The following is a 17392-nucleotide window of genomic DNA, read 5'->3' as shown; positions in this document are numbered from 1 at the left end:
GGAGCATAAAAAATACAGAAAAGGGCTTCCTTGGTGGCTCAGTGGTAAAGAATTCCCCTACCAGTGCAGGAGATATGGGTTCAGTCCCTGATCCAGGAAGGTCCCACATACCGTGGACCAGCTAAGCCCATGCACCACAACTGCTGAGCTTGTGCTCTGGAGCCAAGGAGCTGAAACTACTGATCCCTTGAGCACGAACAGTCTGTGCTCTGCCACAGCAGAAGCCGCAGCAATGGGAAGCCTGTGTACGGCAACTAGAGAAAAGCCTAAGAAGCAACCAAGACCCTGCACAGCCAAAAAATAAATACATAAATAAATTTTTTTTAAAAAAAGGAAACAGAAAACATTTTTTCCACAGGTTTATTGGCTCAGTTCTTTCTTCCATTCATTTTCTTAGTATATTTTTATATTGATTTACAAAACATTTCATGCAAAGATGGGTACAATGAAGGACAGAAATGGTATGGACCTAAAAGAAGCAGAAGATATTAAGAAGAGGTGGCAAGAATACACAGAACTGTACAAAAAAGATCTTCATGACCCAGATAATCACAATGGCAGGATCACTCACCTAGAACCAGACATCCTGTAATGAGAAGTAAAATGAGCTTTAGGAAGCCTCACTACAAACAAAGCTAGTAGAGGTGATGGAATTCCAGTTGAGCTATTTCAAATCCCAAAAGATGATCCTGTGAAAGTGATGCATTCAATATGCCAGCAAATCTGAAAAACTCAGCAGTGGCCACAGGACTGGAAAAGTCAGTTTTCATTCCAATCTCAAAGAAAGGCAATGCCAAAAAATGTTCAGACTACCGCAAATTGCACTCATCTCACACACTAGTAAAGTAATGCTCAAAATTCTCCAAGCCAGGCTTCAACAGTACATGACCCGTGAACTTCCAGATGTTTAAGCTGGTTTTAGAAAAGGCAGAAGAACCAGACATCAAATTGCCAACATCCGCTGGATCATGGAAAAAGCAAGAGAGTTCCAGAAAAATATCTATTTCTGCTTTATTGACTATGCCAAAGCCTTTGACTGTGTAGACCATAACAAACTGTGGAAAATTCTGAAAGAGATGGGAATACCAGACCACCTGACCTGCCTCTTGAGAAACCTATATGCAGGTCAGGAAGCAACAGTTAGAACTGGACAGGGAACAATAGACTGGTTCCAAATAGGAAAAGGAGTATGTCAAGGCTGTATATTGTCACCCTGCTTATTTAACTTATATGCAGAGTACATAATGAAAAACGCTGGGCTGGATGAAGCACAAGCTGGAATCAAGATTTCCAGGAGAAATATCAATAACCTCAGATATGCAGATGATACCACCCTTATGGGGGAAAGTAAAGAGAACTAAAGAGCCCCTTGATGAAAATGAAAGAGGAGAGTGAAAAAGTTGGCTTAAAGCTCAACATTCAGAAAACGAAGATCATGGCATCTGGTCCCATAGCTTCATGGCAAATAGATGGGGAAACAATGGAAACACTGAGAGACTTCATTTTGGGGGGCTCCAAAATCACTGCAAATGGTGACTGCAGCCATGAAATTAAAAGATGCTTGCTCCTTGGAGGAAAAGTTATGACCAACCTAGACAGCATGTTAAAAATCAGAGATATTACTTTGCCAACAAAGGTCTATTTAGTCAAGGCTATGGTTTTTCCAGTAGTCAGGTATGGATGTGAGAGTTGGACTATAAAGAAAGCTGAGACCGGAAGAATTGATGCTTTTGAACTGTGGTGTTGGAGAAAACTCTTGAGAGTCCCTTGGACAGCAAGGAATCCAACCAGTTTATCCTAAAGGAAATCAGTCCTGAATATTCATTGGAAGGACTGATGTTGAACCTGAAACTCTAATACTTTGGCCATCTGATACAAGGAGCTGACTCATTTGAAAATACCCTAATGCTGAGAAAGATAGAGGATAGGAGGAGAAGGGGATGACAGAGGATGAGATGGTTGGATGGCATCACTGACTCACTGGACATGAGTTTGAGTAGGCTCTGGGAGTTGGTGATGGACAGGGAAGCCTGGTGTGCTGCAGTCCATGGGGTCCCAAAGAGTCTGACATGACTGAGCGACTGAACTGAACTGACAAAAGTTCTTCAGATGTATATGCAATGACCATCATGTTTGTTGAAAACATTTTCTCAATATGAGCTTAGATTTCCTTACATTCCCCAAAAGATGCTAAAAACAGCACAGGAGAGAAGAATCAATGTTTCATAAAATTCTAATTTCTTAACTGGCTTAAAAATTGAGATATCAGGTGAGTGGTTAAATAGCCCACAATTTCTAATTTCTTTGTTTTGAAAAATACATGTTTTTAAACTGACAGTAATATGCTCCTAGAAAATACAATATAGGCATGATGTTTGCTTTGAAATACTTTAAGATAGTTTAGGACAGAAATTTCTAGTCATTTTTGCTTTGAGGTTTCCATCCTGGTCATTTCCCCCCTCTTCAGAGAGTGGTGGCAGAAATAAGAGTAAGTATTTCTATATGGTAGTGAGCTTTCAAGATGATTTTCACTGGATTCTAAGAGTAATGAAAAACACAAGGCATGAAAGATTAAAAGAGTGAATGTTCCTTTCTTCCATCAGTCTCATCAGTCAGCAGTTGGCTTTGAAGCATCTTCATCCAATTGTCTGGAACCCCACTGTCAGGCCTCAGGCTCTGGCCTTCAGTTCCTCTCCAACATTGCTTTGAAAGTGGGTTTTTCTCCCTGTGTCACCAGGATGAAGCCTTCAATTTTCTGCTTCCCTTTTTCAGCAGAAGTTTGCACCTCTCATTGACAGAGCAGCTCACAGGCCTCTCTGTTTCTCTTCCCTCTTGGACTAGTCTTGAGTGCAGCGCGTGCAGCTCAGCAATTAAATGGTCTTTTCAGATTTCAGTGTGCCAGTTGGAGAGGAGGAAAGGCTGGTTCCTACTGCTCAGCTTGTTAATGGAATTTGGATTCTTCAAGTGAGCCAGCAGGGTGTGTGTTATTCTCTCAGTGCTGTCCGACTCTTTGCGACCCCATGGACTGTAGCCCACCAGGCTCCTCTGTCCATGGTATTTCCCGGGCCTGAATACGGAGTGGGTTGCCATTCCCTTCTCCAGGGGATCTTCCCGACCCAGGGATTGAACCTAGGTCTCCTGCATTGCAGGCAGATTCTTTACCATCTGAACCACCAGAGAAGCTCCCAAGGTGGGGGAAAATATCAGGTGATGAAGAAGGCAAGTTTTCCTCTATGAAATAATATAATTCTGTTGATGTAACCAGAGCAGTTCTGTGGAGAGCACAATGTAGGCATCCTGGAAGGACTTTCAAGAGCTTAAGAACAGCGCTTTGGGAGAAGAAAACTTGAAAATCCCTATTCACAAGCAAGGGTTCATCAGACCATGAAAACCTTACCTTGTGTTCAAAGATATACCTTTGCTTTTCTCGCACATTAGCATGCCAAGTTGAGGAGCATCTTAAGTCACAGTGAGAAGGAAGATAAGATCAAGCACTTTGTCTCTATCTGAGTTCTGTTTCCCTCCTGCTGTCTATTATCCTCTAGATTTTGCCTGAGTATCATGTCTTCCACGAACAGTTTTCTGATACCTGATAGTCTGTCCTCACCTCCCTTCTCAAACAAAACTTACATCTACTTTTCATTATATGTTAAATAATGGGATTATTTATTGACTGTATCCCACACTGACCTGCAAATTACATGAGAGCATGACAATCAATAAATATTTGTTGACTGAAAGAAATGATGACTGAATAAATGGCGAGTAAATGCTTTACCTAATATCTGAGAAAATAATTGCTCTCATAGCTACTGAGCAAATTTCCTTTCCTTTAGTCTTTAGAGGAGTGACCTTAAGAGTGTCCTGGGATTTCCCATAGAGCACAGTCCCCCTAAAAATTGCTACATGGTTTATAATGAGCAAGGCACAGGCTCTAATTCACATTCTGCCCATAACGATCCTACAACCTTGGTTACCAGCAGCCTTGCTGGGTCTTTGCAATCTTGTCTACGACATTTTGGTCAATAATTTTGCCAAAAGAGGCTTAACTCATTAACTTGGGTTAATAATTTATATAATCATGTTTGAGGTCTACCATATCCTTCTTTCTGTGTGCCCATCCTAATCTGAACGGGTGGGTTTCTTGCCAGGGTTCAGCTATTAATTCCCTGAAAGCTGCCTGTTTATTTAGTTCTTGTAATATGACTTCTATCTCTCTATGATATTACATTATAGTTCAGAGAAACTGTACACAGTTATATGTCTTCAATTAGCTGGAACTCGCTGATGCTAAAGCTTTAAAAATTTGTCCAAGTTCCTGACATTCCATGTCAATCAATTCACAACTAACTAAAGATTGAAAAAGAAAGAAAAAAGAAAATAAAAAGAAATCCATGAGGAAGCCTGTATTTAAAGAAATTCTGCATTATAATGGGTGTATTTGTAGTGTCAATTTTGTAGTATGAATGATGCTTAACTCATTGACTTGGAATCTTATGTCTTTGAGGAATTTTTAGTCTTTCCTCCATACAGTATCTATTATGCATTACTTCTATAACCTAAATATTTTCTAGCTCAACCTCATGTTTCATCCCCTACCCCAGGTACCATCTTTTTAGAGAGGCTCACTCCACTGCTGGCCTTCCGCTCATCAGTCCCACCATCCACACATGAGTCCCCATAGCATGCCCTGCATTTTCATTTAGCATTTATCATCATCTTGTATGCTAGAGACTTTTAGTACAGGAAGAAAGAAAATAAACCTAATAAGTAAAGTCTGTAGCATACAAAAATGAAGTGAATTAGAATGTAAGCCCTGCAAAAATATAATTATTCATTGTCTTTGTTATTTTTGTCTTACAGTGCATCTTAGTTCCTAGGAAAAAAATACCTGACACATAGTAGGCATGTGATAAATACTTGTTTGAATGAATATATTTTGACTTCTAAAAGAAACATGTTCTTTTTTTAAATAATGTAGCCATTCTAGGAGGAAAGTACAAGAATTTTGTAAGTTTTCAGTTGGAAAACATCGGAGTAGAGGAAGGTGAATCTCATACTAATAAATTGCTCAGTTAGTCAGTCAGCAAGCATTGTTTGAATCCACTTTGGAATAATCACTTTGCCAAGGCTTTTATAAGGGGAACAGAAGAATTTTTTAAATTAACTACTTGTAATCTAGTTGAGGACACAAGAGCAACAGATTTGAGAGGATTCGTACACATTGTCAGCTATTGTATAATTGTCTGGCTCAGACAAGTATATTGATTGAATTCAGAGAACAGGACGAGAGCAGCAGGTGGAAGATCTGACTTGAGCCTTGGAATATGGGTAAAATTTGGGTGAACCTTGAATCCTCACTATGATGTTACAGAGTAGGAATTGTTCACCTTTATGAACAATGTTACATGGAGCCCCGAAGGGGTTAAGTAATGAGTTCAAGCCTATAAAAGTAGTCAGTGGTGAAGCCAGAGTTTAAATCTATCTCCTTAATACGAGATAGTAGACTTGGGCTAAATCAGAGAGGCTCTGTTGAGAAGCAAGACCCAGGGGAATTTTCCTAGTGGATGAGTTCCATGACAAAAGTGATTCTAAAGGTGTCAGATTAGTGAGAGATATTTTCAATATGATATTATAAGGTAATTATTTTAAATAATTAAGTTGCTTGTTTTTTAAATTTATTTTTAATTTAATGATAATTATTTTATTATATCATACTGGTTTCTACCATACATCAACATGCATCAGCCATAAGTATACATATGTCCCTTCCCTCTTGAACCTCTCTCCCATCTCGTACCCCACCCCACCCCTCTAGGTTGTCACAGAGCCCCAGTTTGAGTTCTCTGAATCGTACAGCAAAAAACAATTAAGTTGTTTATTGTTATGCATTAAATTGGGCTTCTCTGGTAGCTCAGATCATAAAGAGTCCACCTGCAATTCAGGAGACCAGGATTCACCCCCTGGGTTGGGAAGATTCCCTGGGGATACCCACTCCTGTATTCTTGCCTGGAAAATTCCATAGACAGAGGAGCCCGGTGGGCAACCAGGGGCTTGGAAGGAGGCCGACATGACTTAGGAACTAACACTTTCACATGCATTAAGTTCATCCAATTTAAGACTTTATTTTATGCTAAATGATAGCACAGGAAATAGACAAGACTGAGGAGGTATGGCTGCCTGGGTATAGGGGATGGCGTAGGATCACTCAAAGATGACCCTGTATTTTGAACCTAGGTCCCTAGGACAATGATGCTACCGTTGTAGAGACAGGAAAATACAGAGAAGCAGCTAGGTACATGTGGGTGGGGGACAGGATAAACTCAGTTAATATTATGGAACTAAAAATTGCTTCATCTATTTTGGCTATTTGGGGTCTTTTGAAGTTCCATACATATTTTAGGATGATTTTCTCTTTTGCTCATATAATTGGAAGAATAAAAATAAACTGCCTGATGCTACTGAAAATCAAATTCTAAAGAAAAAGTAAAATGAAGTAATATAAGAACTTTGTGAATGTCTCTCATAGCAGAAGCCAGGGTGAGGGTCCAGAGACTACAGCTTCGTATCAAAACAGGCTCTAGTTTGTCGCTAGGACTTTAAACTGCCTTCAGAGTGTGGCATCACCATGTCATCATTGTCAACATCATTACTTGGAAAAGCCTGATTTTAGGGCTGCCACCTAGTTAATAACGCAAAGCCCTGAGTTCAGAATAAGAGGGTATGTAATTAAAAAGAAGAGGGCAGCAGAGGATGAGATGATTAGATAGCATCACCGATTCCATGGACATGAGCTTAAGTTCACCCTGGGAGACAGTGAAGGACAGGGAAGCCTGGAGTGCTCTAGTCCATGGGATCACAAAGAGTCGGATATAATTTAGCAACTGAACAATAACAAGGAATTTAAGATAGCAAAATTTTGGACACATGATACAACAAAATAATCTTTTTCTCTCTATTTAGAAACATCTTTGGAAATGTAAACACTAAAGCGAATCCTTAAGTGTAGCTTAGTTGCCTTTGATGGGAGCATTGGACTATGAAATTGCACAGGAGGTACCCAGGGCGGCCCACATGGTGTTTCTCTTAGAAACTCTTTGTGGTTTAGTGTTGTCCACCCTCTGGTTCTGTAACTTCTCTAGCCCTCTGTTCCCATGAGATTAGCAATTTTGCAGAAGATGCCTTAACATGTGAGCAAAGGAAAGGGAATAAAACTCCACTAAGGCAAAGCCATGACATGACTGCACAGCACATGCTAAAACCAATGGCAGAGCCAACGGGGAACACAGCCCTTAATTCTTTTTCCAGATTTTTCAAGGTCCACTCCCTTAGGGGCTTCCCAAGTGGCTCAGTAGTAAAGAATCTATCTGCCAATGCAGGAGACACAAGAGACACAGGTTCAGTCCCCTGGAAAGGGAATGGCAACCCACTCCAGTATTCTCGCTTTAAGTACTTCTGGTAAGAACTGTATCCCAGCCATTGCAGAAAATAATAATAATAATAATAATAATAATAATTGTGTTTCTTTAAAAAATTTTTCTTTTATTCTTACTAGTATCATTTACTTCACTATGTGATTAGCCTATATTGTAGTCAATTATTTTCAAGTTGTCTCTTTGTGAAGGCCTAAACACACAAAGGCATCACCAACTCGATGGACATGAGTTTGAGCAAGCTCCATGAGTTGGTGATGGATAGGGAAGCCTGGCGTGCTGCAGTCCATGGGGTCGCAGAGAGTTGGACATGACTGAGTGACTGAACTGAACTGAAACACACAATTGCTGCCAAATCAGACAGAGTTTTATTCCCTTTCCTTTGCTCACATGTTAAAGCATCATCTGCAAAATTGCTAATCTCATGGGAACAGAGGGCCAGAGAAGTTACAGAACCAGGGAGTGAACAGATTTTATGAGCCTCGGGCTGCAAAGAAAGAAAGCATAACTCCTGGAATCTCTAGCCTCTGGATTGTCAATCATTCCATCATAGGCCAAAGACAGGTTGAACTGAAAGCAGTACAATCAGTGCATCTAATCAGTGAATAGCCCTTGGTAGAAAGTTACAATGGAGGTTTTGGAAGTAAGGCAGGTGCAGTCATGTGGGGAACAGGCTGCTGGATAGAAATTCATCTTTCTGGTTATAGCGATGGTAGCATAAAACAGGAGGTAAATTTCCCCTGAGGAGACATCGAAATCCAACTCAGGCTTAATGATACTTTTTTTGGCCACGTTAGCTATTATATAATGAGTCTCAATACAATTTTCTGTGGTTAGGTGTGTGTTCTGTGCTCAGTCTCAGTCACATCCAACACTTTGTGACCCTACAGACTGTAGCCTGCCAGGCTTCTTCATCCATGGGATTTTTCAGGTAAGAATACATTTTCCATGATACAGACAAGGAGTACTGAGATAGAAAATCGCTGGGTTTCAATTACATTAGCACCTACGCCAGGGGCTAGATTCCAGGTCTGTTGAATATTAGCCCAGCGTTCTTCTGTATACCAATGCTCGCGATCTGATTGAAGACATCGTACAAGCACAAGAATGACATGATGGGTCAGGGTGGCATACCCCTGTTCTGCTCGCAGGGACAGAATGCAGGGGAAGACTAGGAAACAAAGCTGTTCACTTGTTCAAAAATTACCACAAACATTTATTGAGCATTTTCCACGGTGAGCGCCTGTTGGAGCCGACATTTGAAACATGAGGCTTTGGGCTTCTTAAGGATTTGTTTTTTGGTCTGGTAAAAAGAGTCCATTAAAAAGGTCACTAACCGAGTCTTCGGGGTGGGCTCGGCGGCGCAAGCCGGGCTGCGCGCAGGGCTAGGCGGTTTGCGGCGGCAGCGGCCCTAGGGAGGCCGCGGCGCCATGGCGGGGCGGTAGACGGGCTCGGGCCGGCGAGGCAAGGGGAATCGGCGTTGATCCGGCCCGCGGCGACCTTCGGCAGGGCCCGGGGGCGGGGAGGCCCGGGGCGGGGGTCGTCCCGGGCAGCGCGGGGCCGCGGGGTGGGGCTCGTAGGCCGTCGGGGTGCAGGAGGCCTGGGCCGCCGCGAGGAGCCGTCGCCGCCGCCGGTAGCTGGGCCCCGCCGCCGGGCCGCTCGACGACGACGCTCCCGCGGGGGTCCCGCCTGAGGAGGACGCGGCCGCGGCGGCGGCGAGGCCGCGGGAGGCCGCGGAGGATGGAGGAGCGGAAGGAGGAGGGCGAGGCCGAGATCCAGGAGCACGGGCCCGAGCACTGGTTCTCCAAGTGGGAGCGGCAGTGCCTGGCCGAGGCCGAGCAGGACGAGCAGCTGCCCCCGGAGTTGCAGGAGGAGGCGGCGGCCGCCGCGCAGCCCGAACACAAGCAACAGAAGCTGTGGCACCTCTTCCAGAACTCGGCCACCGCCGTGGCCCAGCTCTACAAAGACCGGGTGTGTCAGCAGCCAGGACTTTCTCTGTGGGTTCCCTTCCAAAACGCAGCCACCGCCGTCACGAACCTCTACAAAGAAAGCGTGGATACTCATCAGAGAAGTTTTGATATTGGAATTCAGATTGGCTATCAGCGACGCAATAAGGATGTGTTGGCTTGGGTTAAAAAGCGCAGAAGAACTATTCGTAGAGAAGATTTGATCAGCTTCCTGTGTGGAAAGGTTCCTCCACCACGAAATTCTAGAGCTCCCCCAAGACTGACTGTAGTGTCCCCTAACCGAGCTACTTCAACGGAAACTAGCTCATCTGTAGAGACTGATTTGCAACCCTTCCGGGAAGCTATAGCTCTGCATGGTCTTAGTGGTGCAATGGCTAGTATAAGCGTGCGCTCGAGTACCCCAGGCTCTCCTACACATGTAAGCAGTGGATCGAATGCTAGTCGAAGGAGAAATGGACTCCATGATGTCGATTTGAACACTTTCATATCAGAAGAAATGGCACTCCACTTGGACAATGGTGGAACTAGAAAGCGTACCTCAGCCCAGTGTGGCGATGTCATTACAGACTCACCAACCCATAAACGCAACAGAATGATCTAAACTGCAAACATTTTTCACACCCACCATGCTGCCTGAAAGCCACTTGATCCTCAACATATTACTATTATTGCAAAGGAAACATATGAGGCCATCTTCCATTGTTCACTGTTTAAGACAAGTGAATCCTATAGTGGTTGCCATAAAAAGAAAGTTCTAGGTATTTATAGTAGATGCCTCTTGTAACTATGGCTTTCTTAAAACTATAATCCTAGCAGAGGACATCAGATACCGTGTAGTAGGATCCTCATAGGCAAACATATATCCGTTTCAAGGCTAAAAGTGACCTTAACTGTATTTATTCTCAAAGGGAAAGGAAATATCAGATGTTTATTTGGTTATAGAATGGTTTTTTGGGGGTGGGGGGGGAGGGTCCATTTCCTGCTGTGTTGAGTATTTTGCTCCAACAGTATTGCCAGGTTTCTAAAATTGTCTAAAACACATGATCTGGCTTCCTCGTCAGATCTCCAGGCTTCCATTTTTGCAGCAGCACTGTACCACGCACCTGATTTCTCTCTAGTAACAGCGTGCAACTTTGAATTATTATTGAACTGTTCCCTATTTTTTAGTTTTTGAAGCAGTCTATAATTCTGGTGATTGTGTGATGTAAAGAGGTGCTATGATGGTCATGCAATTAATACTTAATACTAAATCAATACACAGAAGTTTATTGGATTCAAAAAAAAAAAAAAAAAGGTCACTAACCAAATTATCCAAGTGTTAAATGAGAAGTACAGTAAGAAGGTCCATGAGGTTGCACAGAAGGCCCTAATGAGAGTAGGTGATGCCTTGAAGGGTGTACGAAAGGCAGGCAGGGGAATTTCCCTTGTGCTGCAGTGGTTAAGAATCTACATTCCAGTGCAGGGGATGTGGATTTGGTCCCTGGTTGGGGAACTAAGATCCTACATGCAAGAAGCAACAAGGCCTGCCCCGCAACTACTGAACCTGTGCCCCACAATGAAGACCTAGTGCAACCAAAATTAAAAAAGAAAAATAATAGAAGGCAGTCAGGAGAGAGAATCTGCAGGTGGGGGTGAGATTCCCAAGGCTAGGATAGATTTTACTTGAAGCTCAAAAGGGAGCAGTCTTGGTGTTAAACATGACCTAGACAGTTTGCTTAAAGCAGTTACTCTAGATTTCAGTACAGGATTTTAGAAACCTGAGTGAATGAAGTACTATTGTCAACCAGCCTTAATTTCCTGGATAATTTAATCAAATATCTTTATTCTATGCTGTATAAACAGTGTCACTCCCTAACAAGGTTTAATAAGCCTTTCTTTTGATAATTAATAATGATCTACTAGAAACTAATGTTACCAAGATTGCTGGTTTTGAAAAAATGACTAGTGGAAAAAAAATCATTTGTCACAGGACATTATAGTAATACACACTGAAGTGCTCTCATGATTTTAATACCCCTAAAGTAGTATAAGTCACACCTTTAAACAAACTCAAAAGCGAATACAAAGTTGGGGGACAGGAGTGGTGTAGGAGTGCAGTGTAGACACTCACGCTGGCTACTACCAGGCAGGAGCATCACATGCATGTTTTTCTTTCTGAGGTTTTCATTCCTAAATTTTGCTTTAACTTATCTCTGAATTGCTCCAATTACACCCAATGTTAACTATGCACAAGCCTTGGGTGCACACCAGGACCAATTTATGGTACTCAATTTGTTATTCTATGTATTTCCTATGTTGGGATTCCCCAACCTCTGGGCTTGTGGAGCTTTTAAAAACGAACATAAATAGGATACAAACCAACTCTAGGATAGTGGAGAACTATAGGTAGGGAGCGGCGGCTGCCCAAGCGCAGGAGGGCCAAGAGGAGCTACTTCATGTTCAAGGTCAGGAGGGGCAACTTCATCCAAGGTAAGGAGCAGCAGCTGCACTTTGCTGGAGCAGCCATGAAGAGATACCCCACGTCCAAGGTAAGAGAAACTCAAGTAAGATGGTAGGTGTTGAGAGAGGGCATCAGAGGGCAGACACACTGAAACCATAATCACAGAAAGCTAGCCAATGTGATCACATGGACCACCACCTTGTCTAACTCAGTGAAACTAAGCCATGCCATGTGGGGCCACCCAAGACAGATGGGTTGTGGTGGAGAGGTCTGACAGAATGTGGTCCACTGGAGAAGGGAATGGCAAACCACTTCAGTATTCTTGCCTTGAGAACCCCATGAACAGTATGAAAAGGCAAAATGATAGGATACTGAAAGACGAACTCCTCAGGTCGGTAGGTGCCCAATATGCTATAGGAGATCTGTGGAGAAATAACTCCAGAATGAATGAAGGAATGGAGCCAAAGCAAGAACAATATCCAGTTGTGGGTGTGCCTAGTGATGGAAGCAAGGTCCAATGCTGTAAAGAACAATATTACATAGGAACATGGAATGTTAGGTCCATGAATCAAGGCAAATTTAAAGGGGTCAAACAGGAGATGGCAAGAGTGAACGTCAACATTCTAGGAATCAGCGAACTAAAATGGACTGGAATGGGTGAATTTAACTCAGATGACCATTATATCTACTAGTGTGGGCAGGAATCCCTTAGAAGATATGGAGTAGCCATCATGGTCAACCAAAGAGTCTGAAATGCAGTACTTAGATGCAATCTCAAAAATGACAGAATGATCTCTGTTCATTTCCAAGGTAAACCATTCAATGTCACGGTGATCCAAGCCTATGCCCCAACCAGTAACGCTGAAGAAGCTGAAGTTGAATGGTTCTATGAAGACCTAAAGACCCTTCAGAACTAACACCCAAAAAAAGATGTCCTTTTCATTATAGGGGACTGGAATGCAAAAGTAGGAAGTCAAGAAACCCCTGGAGTAATAGGCATATTTGGCCTTGGAATACAGAATGAAGCAGGGCAAAGGCTGAGAGAGTTTTGCCAAGAGAATACACCAGTCATAGCAAACACCCTCTTCCAACAACACAAGAGAAGACTCTACACATGGACATCACCAGATGGTCAACACCAAAATCAGATTGATTATATTCTTTGCAGCCAAAAATGGAGAAGCTCTATACAGTCAGCAAAAATAAGACCAGGAGCTGACTGTGGCTCAGATCATGAACTCCTTATTGCCAAATTCAGACTTAAATTGAAGAAAGTAGGGAAAAACACTAGACTATTCAGGTATGGCCTAAATCAAAGCCCTTATGATTATACAGTAGAAGTGAGAAATAGATTTAAGGGACTAGATCTGATAGACTGAGTACCTGATGAACTATGGGCAGAGGTTTGTGACATTGTACAGGAGACAGGGATCAAGACCATCCCCATGAAAAATACATGCAAAAAAGCAAAATGGCTGTCTGAGGAGGGCTTACAAATAGCTGTGAAAAGAAGAGAAGCAAAAAGCAAAGGAGAAAAAGAAAGATATTCCCATTTGAATTCAAAGTTCCAAAGAATAGCAAGGAGAGATAAAAAAGCCTTCCTCAGTGATCAGTGCAAAGAAATAGAGGAAAACAACAGAATGGGAAAGACTAGAGATCTCTTCAAGAAAACTAGAGATACAAAGGGAACATTTTATGGAAAGATGGGCTCCATAAAGGAAAGAAATTGTATGGAACTAACAGAGGCAGAAGATATTAAGAAGAGGTGGCAAGAATACACAGGAGAACTGTACAAAAAAGATCTTATGACCCAGATAATCACGACAGTATGATCACTCACCTAGAGCCAGACGTCCTGGAATGTGAAGTCAAGTGGGCCTTAGAAAGCATCACTATGAACAAAGCTAGTGGAGGTGATGGAATTCCAGTTGAGCTATTTCAAATCCTGAAAGATGATGCTGTGAAAGTGCTGCACTCAATATGCCAGCAAATTTGGAAAACTCAGCAGTGGCCACGGGACTGGAAAAGGTCAGTTTTCATTCCAATCCCAAAGAAAGGCAATGCCAAAGAATGCTCAAACTACCGCACAATTGCACTCATCTCACACACTAGTAAAGTAATGCTCATAATTTTCCAAGCCAGGCTTCAGCAATATGTGAACCGTGAAATTCCAGATGTTCAAGCTGGTTTTAGAAAAGGCAGAGGAACCAGAGATCAAATTGCCAACATCTGCTGGATCATGAAAAAAGCCAGAGAGTTCCAGAAAAACATCTATTTCTGCTTTATTGACTATGCCAAAGCCTTTGACTGTGTGGATCACAATGAACTGTGGAAAATTCTGAAAGAGATGGGAATACCAGACCACCTGACCTGCCTCTTGAGAAACCTATATGCAGGTCAGGAAGCAACAGTTAGAACTGGACATGGAACGATAGACTGGTTCCAAATAGGAAAAGGAGTACGTCAAGGCTGTATATTGTCACCCTGATTATTTAACTTCTATGCAGAGTACATCATGAGAAATGCTGGGCTGGAAGAAACACAAGCTGGAATCAAGATTGCTGGGAGAAATATCAATAACCTCAGATATGCAGAGGACACCACCCTTATGGCAGAAAGTGAAGAGAAACTAAAAAGCCTCTTGATGAAAGTGAAAGTGGAGAGTGAAAAAGTTGGCTTAAATCTCAACATTCAGAAAATGAAGATCATGGCATCCGGTCCCATCACTTCATGGCAGATAGATGGGGAAACAGTGGAAACAGTGTCAGACTTTATTTTTCTGGGCTCCAAAATCACTGCAGATGGTGATTGCAGCTGTGAAATTAAAACATGATTACTTCTTGGAAGGAAAGTTGTGACCAACCTAGACAGCATATTAAAAAACAGAGACATTACTTTGCCAACAAAGGTCCATCTAGTCAAGGGTATAGATTTTCCAGTAGTCACGTATGGATGTGAGAGTTGGACTGTGAAGAAAGTGAAGAATTGATGCTTTTGAGCTGTGGTGTTGGAGAAGACTCTTGAGAGTCCCTTGGACTGCAAGGAGATCCAACCAGTCCATCCTAATGGAGATCAGTCCTGGGTGTTCATTGGAAGGACTGATGCTGAGGCTGAAACTCCAATACTTTGCCCACCTCATGTGAAGGGTTGACTCATTGGAAAAAACCCTGATGCTGGGAGGGATTGAGGGCAGGAGGAGAAGGGGATGACAGAGGATGTCATGGCAGGATGGAATCACCGACTCGATGCACATACTTCTGGGTGAATTCCGGGAGTTGGTGATGAACAGGGAGGCCTGGTGTGCTGTGGTTCATGGGGTCGCAAAGAGTTGGTGGACACAACTGAGCGACTGAACTGAACTGAACTGAACTGATAGGTAGGGAGAGAGGAAAGATATGTAGTGTTAGGATTTATTTATATAATATTTATATCTCAAAAACTGAAGTCAAATGTGATAAGTTATCTTCGCATGTATAATTTAATACATATTATATTGCTATCTATGTATATGAAAAATATTCTAATAATAAAATAGATATGAAGTATTGGGCTCATGCCCAAACATGAAATCCTTTGACATCATTATATCTTTTCCTCCTGCAAAACTTCCTAGTTAATAATCCCTTTACTCCAGGCTTCAGTTCAGCTCAGTTCAGTTGCTCAGTCATGTCTGACTCTTTGCAACCCCTTGAACCACAGCATGCCAGGCCTCCCTGTCCATCACCAACTCCCAGAATGCACCCAAACCCATGTCCATCGAGTCAGTGATGCCATCCAACTATCTTTTCCTCTGTCATCCTCTTCTCCTACCCTCAATCTTTCCCAGAATCAGGGTCTTTTCCAATGAGTCAACTCTTCGCATGAAATGGCCAAAGTATTGGAGTTTCAGCCTCAGCATCAGTCCTTCCTATGAACACCCAGGACTGATCTCCTTTAGGATGGACTGGTTGGATCTTCTTTCATTCCAAGGGACTCTCAAGAGTCTTCTCCAGCATCACGGTTCAAAAGCATCAATTCTTCAGCACTCAGCTTTCTTTATAGTCCAACTCTCACATCCATACATGACTTCTGGAAAAACCATAGCTTTGACTAGATGGACCTTTGTTGACAAGGTAATGTCTCTGCTTTTTAATATGCTGTCTAGGTTGGTCACAACTTTCCTTTCAAGGAGTAATCATGTTTTAATTTCACAGCTGCAATCAACATCTTCAGTGATTTTGGAGCCCAGAAAAATAAAGTCAGCCACTGTTTCCACTGTTTCCCCATCTATCTGCCATGAAGTGATGGGACCGGATGCCATGATCTTCATTTTCTGAATGTTGAGATTTAAGCCAAGTTTTTCACTCTCCTCTTTCAGTTTCATTAAGAGGCTCTTTAGATCCTCTTCACTTTCTGCCATAAGGGTGGTGTCCTCTGCATATCTGAGGTTATTGATATTTCTCCCAGCAATCTTGATTCCAGCTTGTGCTTACTCCAAGCTTCAGTAAGTGCTTATTCCACTTAGAAGTTAATTGATTCTTCCTCTTAATATCCGCACTTGAATTAAAGATCCTTTTATGTTTCTATTCTTTATCCCAAAGGAGATGAGGAGAGTGCTGGGTCTGGGTAAGAATGATGAATTTGAAGTACCTGATCACTAGAACAGAAAAGCCCTGTGAGAGTTCTATAAAAGAAGTTTAATAGTTGGAAGTATAGAGAAGTAGGTTTTGAAGAGAAAGGATATTTCAGAGGAGATATTTTATTATTATTATTATTTTTGTTCTTACAATTATTGAGGTGGGTGAACTGATGATTCATCTTGATGTAATAGATCAAAACAAAACAAGGCCTAAATATTCAAGGCTCTCGGTGTTTCAATTTTGACAGACTAATTCTTACAAGTATGGAAGATTTTAGATATTTCCTGATGACTGAATATTTAAACATAGTGAAATCATTGTTTTGCAGAATAAATTAGGGTTAAGACCATTATCTAAAAATGGTTTTTCCATAAAAATGGAAATTTACAACTTACTCTAAGAATTTATTGAGAAGTTCTTTCCAAACAATATCAGAGAAAAAAATTTATTCTGTGTCCTTCTCTTTATACTGTATATAGATTTAATGAATTAGTATTTGAACGTTTCAATGAAAGATATATATGGTCATGTGTATTATTCAGATCTTCTTTGCAATTTATCAGTTTGTAAAATTGATATTTATATAGCATTTAAGCATATTTTAGCTTGAAAGATTCATTTTTCTGGAATTGGTTGTCAGCCCAGCAAGGGTGCTATGAACTTTCTCTCAGATACATTAATAAGTACAAGGGGAGGGAAAAAAATCATGACTGTAATTGCAGTGTCAGGACATTCTGGCTGGCATAGAATAAAACATTAAAATAAACATGAAAGCAATAAAATACCTAGATGTCAGGATTCTAGTCAATAAATATTTTTAGAGTAGCATAAGAAAACTACTATTTTCAACACATATAAATCTGCTTGATGATTACATTCAAGGGTTCAGTTTTAAAGTTCAAAGGAAAAATAAATTTTTAAGGATGATCAAAC

The 17392-nt window shown here is 41.7% G+C and overlaps 1 protein-coding gene across 1 annotated transcript; it reads left to right on the top strand.

The window, feature by feature from the left end:
* The first annotated feature begins 9093 nt into the window (after positions 1-9093).
* On the top strand, positions 9094-10019 carry LOC128059483 (HUWE1-associated protein modifying stress responses). The gene has a single exon (XM_052651905.1). It carries the CDS (start codon positions 9174-9176, stop codon positions 9999-10001), a length of 828 nt encoding a protein of 275 aa, XP_052507865.1. The 5' UTR covers positions 9094-9173; the 3' UTR covers positions 10002-10019.
* The last annotated feature ends 7373 nt before the right edge of the window (positions 10020-17392 follow it).

The sequence above is a fragment of the Budorcas taxicolor genome, chromosome 14, assembly GCF_023091745.1.
Source record: "Budorcas taxicolor isolate Tak-1 chromosome 14, Takin1.1, whole genome shotgun sequence".
NCBI lineage: Eukaryota > Metazoa > Chordata > Mammalia > Artiodactyla > Bovidae > Budorcas > Budorcas taxicolor.
This window is presented reverse-complemented; position numbering and strand designations above follow the sequence as displayed.